Raw genomic sequence first — 7,734 nt, forward strand, 5'->3', positions numbered from 1 at the left:
TTCTGCCCGCAGTCTGTGGTCTTGCCATGTCAAAGCTGGAAAGCGTCAGTTTGTATATGAAGTCGTGTTCTGCCAGTGCCTGTCTGTTCTGCCTTCAAAAGCTGGGAAAGCTGTCCAGTTTGTATATGAAAGCTCGGTGGTTCTGCCCAGGTGCCTGTCTGTGGTCTTGCCATTGTCAAAAGCTGGGAAAGCTGTCCAGTTTGTATATGAAAGCTCGGTGGTTCTGCCCAGGTGCCTGTCTGTGGTCTTGCCATTGTCAAAAGCTGGGAAAGCTGTCCAGTTTGTATATGAAAGCTCAGTGGTTCTACCCAGGCAGCTGTCTGTGGTCTTGCCATTGTCAGAAGCTGGGAAAGCTGTCCAGTTTGTATATGAAAGCTCGGTGGTTCTGCCCAGGTGCCTGTCTGTGGTCTTGCCATTGTCAAAAGCTGGGAAAGCTGTCCAGTTTGTATATGAAAGCTCAGTGGTTCTGCCCAGGCACCTGTAGGTGGTCTTGCCATTGTCAAAAGCAGGGAAAGATGTCATATGACTTCATTTACTTTAGCGTGAATCAACATTAAAAAGAAATGCTTTATATTAAAATGGTTCTTTACATTGAAATGAATTTGAACCTTAAAAGGGAATTTTCAGGGACACCTGTTCATCCTGACCCACTAGCTACTTTGTATTTTATAATAAGAATTGCCATGTATTGCTTTTAAATAGAAGCCTAAGAAAAGACTGTACATCTGTTGATATAATTATACTCTTCAAAACTAGAATTGTCACAGGAGTGACATATACCCCCACAACATGGTCTTGTCAGTTCAGACAGATTCTGGTATCACTGTTGCATTTTCAAGTTGCTTTTGATATCAGTTACCTACTATTAATGACCGAGTTTGTCATTTGATTTTTATGTGGATTTCAAGTTATTTCTAGGAGTATATTTCATGACTGACCACTGGTTGAACATTTATGCAGATACAAGTTACTTTATACAAAGCATTATACAAACATCTTTTGATATCCTGTTTAAAATAAAGACATATTATCGACCTTTTTCTTACATTACAGCGGCCAAAAATAGAGCATGGGTTACAGCAAGGTTCAATGACAGACAACATTACAAAACGTTTACAAAGTTTCTCATATTCTCAAAGTTTATATGACAATGTGCCGGGATCTGGATTAACAGCAGCTAGTTCATTCAGTATGGCAGCAAAACTTGGGGTGCCATTACCAAACCTGGCACCAGATGTCAATGAAGAAATTGTGGTTCCACAAATAAATCCTATGCCATCAGTGACTATGACAGCAGAAGACATTTCAAAGGAACCAAAGAAAAAGAAATATGCAAAAGAAGCATGGCCAGGAAAGAAACCTACACATTCATTTCTTGTATGATATTTACAATGTTGTGTTTGTGATTTTATAATTTTTACAGTTTATACATATGGAAGGCAGGAGCGTTACCTCCTTTTTGAGGAGAATGAGACATAAGATAGCATGCCAACATTTCCAGAGGTGACAAGAATGCACTGTTGACATGTTGCTCTGCTTATAGCTAAATATTGCTGTAAAGAAAGGTGAAGGCTGTACTTAGAATTGGGAAAGTTAACAACTGTAAGATATTTGAGCTACACTTTCCCGATTAAGTAGATTGTCAGATTTTGGTCTTCTAATGTTTTGGTGAAGTTGCAATATTGCTCATTGAGAGAATAAGTGATATCCTGAATAAAGAGCTCTTCTTGAGTGTACAAAATGAGTTGTTCAGTTGATAACATTAGTGTGTATCATAAGAAATTTATACATTATTCCTAGTATGTGTTAATAGAAGCCTGTATCTTTCCAAGAAGTAATGTGATTCTTATGCTGCCCGAAGGGTGACCTGATAGTGATCGCTCTGTCTGTCTGTCTGTCTGTCACACTTTCCTGGTTGGGAGCATAACTTCAAAACTTCTGAAATGTTGCAGTGAAACTTTAAATAGAAGCAGATAGGGAACAGTAAGAGGAATTGCAGAGAGCAAGAATGAACTTCTGTCACAAATAATTTCTGTAATTTAAATTTTCAAATGTTTGCACCATCTTAGCAACTATTGATAGGAATTGAAATAAACTGCAGCTGTGGTACATGGAAAAGAAAGTCAGTGCTGAACTATTCTTTTTGAAAGTTGTAAAATAATGGATCCTCAAGTCCCTAGAAGTCAGTTGACATTCCACCATTGAGCTTATGAATAATCTCTGAATTATGTCTCCCCCATAGATGGGGGGAGACATATTGTTTTTGCCTTCGCCGTCTGTCTGCATTAAGCTTGTCCGGCTTTCACAGGTCAAACTGCTGGCCAGATTTTGACGAAACTTCGCAGGAGTGATCAGTACCAAGCCTAGTTATGCATTTTGCCGGCACATTCAGCCTCGCTGCACAAAATGGCCGCAAGAGCTAAAAATAGGAAAATCTTGTCCAGCTTTCCCAGGTCAAACTGCTGGCTTGATTTCGACGAAACTTCACAGGAGTGATCAGTACCAAGCCTAGTTGTGCATATCGCCCACACGTTCCGCTGCGCTGCACAAAATGGCGACCAGAACTAAAGGTATACATAGGGGGAGACATGTTTTTGTGACAAAATCACCTAGTTAAACACTACATTTAATGTACGTAGCTTTTTGGGAATACATGTATATGGGATTACTCATTAAGAATTTTACTGTAAAGATAAACCAGGACATGGATTAACGAATATTGTCAGCCTACTGAAACTGTTAAACCCTCAAAAAGTTATTTTATATTGTACTAAATGAAGTTTATGTACTGAAGTTTAGGTAGGCAACTAGAAATGTTTACTTTCTGGTGTGTATTGGAAGGAAATTACATGTATTTGCACATCATTTTCCACCAGTAGGTTTGTACTTGAGAACAAGAAACTACGGCAGCTTTTGAGGTAGAAATTTTAAGTAAACCATCTAGTCTCATTCATATACTACATTTTAAATTGCACTATCATGCTATTTTGAATGGTAAGAAACCTTTGGTCAACATTGTAATTAAAGCCACTTCGTCACAGTTGCAGTGAAAAATTTGAAAATCTGTTTATATATCATACAAAGTCCATATCTTACCGGTTCATTTTGTTTGTCTTTCTAAGTGCCATGGAATACTTTTCTGACATCTCTTTTTTTTAGCTCAATTATTCGAAGAATAGATAGAACTGTTGGACTCACCCATTCATCAACATTGATTAGTGTCTGCATAGGCATCTGGATTTTGTATGTAAGCTAGTTTCTCAGTCCCCACGGATGAGAATAAATTGAAACTTCACACACTTGTTCACTATGATGATCTGGCTTGAAATGCACAGTTTCCATAACTCAACATTGAATTTTTACGAAATTATGCCCGTTTTTTGACTTGCCAATTTTTTAAGTTTTTCTATGTCAGCTAGTATCTCAGTACCTACAAATGGGAAAGGATTGAAACTTAACACACATATCTACTGTGATGAACTTACTGACATATACTTTAAAGGTTTCATAACTCTGCTTTGTTTTTTTACAAAATTATGCCATTTTTTTAAACTATAATATTCATTTAATTGACAAGGCTATTGAATAGTTGAACGTTTCTGTCCTTGACAGCTCTTGTTGTACTTCATGGCAGCATTTGATAAAAATCTGCCCATCAGTGTTTACAGCAAAGGTCACTTCTCTCCCAAAAAATGTTGAGTGACCTGTTTTTTTTTTTTTAAAAACATGAGAAAAGTAAGTTCTTTGTCATGTAAAGGTTACTGATGTCTTCAGACACATTTTTGTTGTTAAAGAAATAATGATAAGTGAGAAAGTCTATGAAAATACAATAATTCTATTGACTTTTCTCCTACATTGGTTGGAGAAATGCAAGATTATATACAACCTATTGTGTTCAGTTCAAAAAGCATTTAGGGCTCAAATGCTGGTATGTGGCAAATGATATGAAGTATGGAACCTTAATCTTATTACCACCAGTAAAGTTTGTGTTTATCAGTCACCATATATTTTTTAGCAGATATTTTTGTTCCTCACTTAATTTTTTTTTTATTTGTGTATTCTTAATAATTATGTTCTCACTATGCGTTATCATCAATGTTATATGGTTTGTTTTTTAGCTGATGGTGAGTTTTTAGGATCATTGGGTAGAAGACGTCAGTCACCCACAATTTATTTAAAAAACATGTCCTCCTAAACCACCAAGTCAGTTTCAACCAGACCACTTCCTTGGGTTGTACGCTTTCATATTTCTTCAGTCATCCATGCAGAATTCTTGTTGCTGTGGCAACCAGTGGGAAAAACTTTTTAAAAATTTCAGAAACCACTGGCATGATTCCAAAATATTTTTTCACAGCAGCAAGCCATATTGATTTGTTAAATGAACATGTTTTAGAAAGGCAGGCTATTTTATTCTGTATAGGTGCATTGTATATGGAAAAATCTTGTCTGAAACTGCTGACTCAGTTTCAAAATAATTTCATAGCAATGTGTCTCGGATGACCCTCTACCCAGTTACCTCAAGCCATGGTGAATTGTTAAAAAAAGAAACATAGCCACAAGGGGGAAGGTTATTTTTCTCTATATAGCTGTGTGTAAAGCCTAGTTTTAAAAAAAATCAGACGAATGTGCCTTTTATCAATTTCTTCCATATCATTCTGCTGTGGTGTAAAATTTAAAAACCTTGTCTGAAATCATTAGCCAGATTTCAAAATAATTTCACATATTGTCCATTTGCGACCCACCAAAATAATTGTTCAAGCACGCTATAAAACTCGGGTGAACAATCTAGGACCATCTTATTTACATAGCTGTTAAAATATCGATATCTTTCAACTGGAATTTTATCAAGTCGTATATTTATTTTTTCTGTATGACAGTACACAGTTCTTTTTAATTACGCCAATTTGTATTTGTTTAATTCAAGATATACCTAGAAAGAGGACAAAACTCTGGAATGGGTCATAAATACATGATGATATTTTTATGCCCCCGAAGGGAGGCATATAGTTTTTGAACCGTCTGTCTGTCTGTCGGTCTGTCAGTCTGTCAGTCTGTCCGCAATTTTCGTGTCCGGTCCATATCTTTGTCATCGATGGATGGATTTTCAAATAACTTGGCATGAATGTGTACCACAGTAAAACGACGTGCAGTGCGCAAGACCCAGGTCCGTAGCTCAAAGGTCAAGGTCACACTTAGACGTTAAAGGATAGTGCATTGATGGGCGTGTCCAGTCCATATCTTTGTCATCGATGGATGGATTTTCAAATAACTTGGCATGAATATGTACCACAGTAAGACGACGTGCAGTGCGCAAGACCCAGGTCCGTAGCTCAAAGGTCAAGGTCACACTTAGACGTTAAAGGATAGTGCATTGATGGGCGTGTCCGGTCCATATCTTTGTCATCGATGGATGGATTTTCAAATAACTTGGCATGAATGTGTACCACAGTAAGATGACGTGCAGTGCGCAAGACCCAGGTCCGTAGCTCAAAGGTCAAGGTCAAACTTAGACGTTAAAGATCATTTTTCATGATAGTGCATTGATGGGCATGTCCGGTCCATATCTTTGTCATTCATGCATGGATTTTAAAATAACCATGCATGAATTTGTGACACGGTAAGACGATATGTCGCACGCAAGACCCAGCTCCGTAGATCAAAGGTCCTAAACTCTAACATCGGCCATAACTATTCATTCAAAGTGCCATCGGGGGCATGTCATCCTACGGAGACAGCTCTTGTTGAACTTGGAATGCACATCTGTAATTTTTATCAGGAATCATTGAGTGTTTTCAAAGTACTTTGATGCATCAAGATGTTCATAATTATGGAATGCAATTGTTTACAATTACGAAATTGAAATTAAATATCTTTTATGTGTGAAATATATTAGTTGTCTTTTTATGCCCCCGAAGGGAGGCATATAGTTTTTGAACCGTCTGTCGGTCTGTCCGCAATTTTCGTGTTCGGTCCATATCTTTGTCATCGATGGATGGATTTTCAAATAACTTGGCATGAATGTGTACCACAGTAAGACGACGTGTCGTGCGCAAGACCCAGGTTCGTAGCTCAAAGGTCAAGGTCACACTTAGACGTTAAAGGATAGTGCATTGATGGTCGTGTCCGGTCCATATCTTTGTCATCGATGGATGGATTTTCAAATAACTTGGCATGAATGTGTACCACAGTAAGACGACGTGTTACACGCAAGACCCAGGTCCATAGCTCAAAGGTCAAGGTCACACTTAGACGTTGAAGGTCATTTTTCATGAAAGTGCATTGATGGGCATGTCCGGTCCATATCTGTCATTCATGCATGGATTTTAAAATAACTATGCATGAATGTGTGACACAGTAAGACGACGTGTCACGCGCAAGACCTAGCTCCGTAGGTCAAAGGTCCTAAACTCTTAACATCGGCCATAACTATTCATTCAAAGTGCCATCGGGGGCATGTGTCATCCTATGGAGACAGCTCTTGTTTTTTCATTACCTACTTCTTCAAGAATAAAAGAAGAAGATGTCAAAATGTTGTGTCTATTTTTATATGCCCGTATCAAAATCGTAAGTTATGTGATGGTGCGCATGTCTGTCCGTCCTGATGTGTCCGGAGCATAACTTCATAACCATTAAAGATTTGACTTTAAACTTGGCATATAGGTAGATGGCGATGAGACGATGTGCAGAGCACTTGAAAAGGTCAAGGTCACAAATTAAGCTTAAATGCTAAAACTGTCCATCATATTTCATGTCTGGAGCATAACTTATTAATCATTCAAGAATTGACTTCAAACTTTGGATGTAGGTAGGTGGTGATGAGATGATATTCCCCTCACTCACACCTCCCACTCAACCCCTGTTAACTTTGATTTACTGACCCCAAAAACCATTGGTGTCAACTATTTGATAAGCCAAATTATGCTGTCAAGTTTGATGGTCCTTGGTCAAGTTTTTCTCAAGTTACTGGGTGAAAACTGTTTTCAAATTTAGGCCCCTGTGACCTTGACCTTTGACCTACTGACCCCAAAAATTATTGGGTTCATCTACTTCCTAAGCCCAATCATGCTACCTAGTTTGAAGGTTTTGGGTCATGTGGTTCTCAAGTTTTTGGGCGAAAATCATTCGCTCTATGCACCTATTTACCAGCCGATGCGACACACAAGTGCAAAACAAAATAACCCTGCTTCTTCCAAGTGTGGAATAATAACTTTATGTCGCTCTAGATCTTTTTAAGGGCTAGATGGATTCATAAAGCAAGTATCAATCATATGCAAAGATAACAACCAAGGTTACTAGGTCCAAGGTCATAGTAACACTGGGAAGTCAGTTCAAACAGCTTTATTTCAAACTTTTTAATGGATTTTCAAATATTACATAATAATTAACCCTCATAATACCATGAGAATCATGCAAGACCTTTCATGAGGTCAAACTTTGTTTCGACTCTAGATCTTCTAGACCTCTGGAAGGATTTTCAGAAAATTGGTATCAAGAGTCCTGACCCAAGATGGCATGTAGAATGCACAACCCAGGTTACTAGGTCCAAGATCACACTTGGAGGTCAAAGGTCATGATCACAACACTTTTACCTTTTCTATATCAAAGCAACTTCTTGTGTGTGTGTGTGTGTGTGTGGAGGTGGGTTATTAATCACCCTCAGTAACAGCTCTAGTTACATACTTAAATCAATGGGATATTTCATACTTAGTAGAATTATTGGTCAGGACTTATCAC

General features: G+C 38.0%; 1 protein-coding gene across 2 annotated transcripts in view; it reads left to right on the forward strand.

Annotated features, from left to right (window-relative positions):
- LOC123525329 (nuclear inhibitor of protein phosphatase 1-like) overlaps nt 1-5,885 on the forward strand; it is a 30,010-nt gene extending 24,125 nt beyond the window's left edge. For both annotated transcript variants that reach the window (XM_045304296.2, XM_053537956.1), the window contains one exon: nt 1,054-5,885. In XM_045304296.2, the coding sequence (XP_045160231.1) occupies nt 1,054-1,383 (330 nt within the window). In that variant the 3' untranslated portion in view covers nt 1,384-5,885. The remainder of the gene's footprint in view (nt 1-1,053) is intronic.
- Nucleotides 5,886-7,734: the final 1,849 nt, after the last annotated feature.

This window comes from Mercenaria mercenaria, chromosome 3 (genome assembly GCF_021730395.1).
Source record: "Mercenaria mercenaria strain notata chromosome 3, MADL_Memer_1, whole genome shotgun sequence".
Taxonomy (NCBI): domain Eukaryota; kingdom Metazoa; phylum Mollusca; class Bivalvia; order Venerida; family Veneridae; genus Mercenaria; species Mercenaria mercenaria.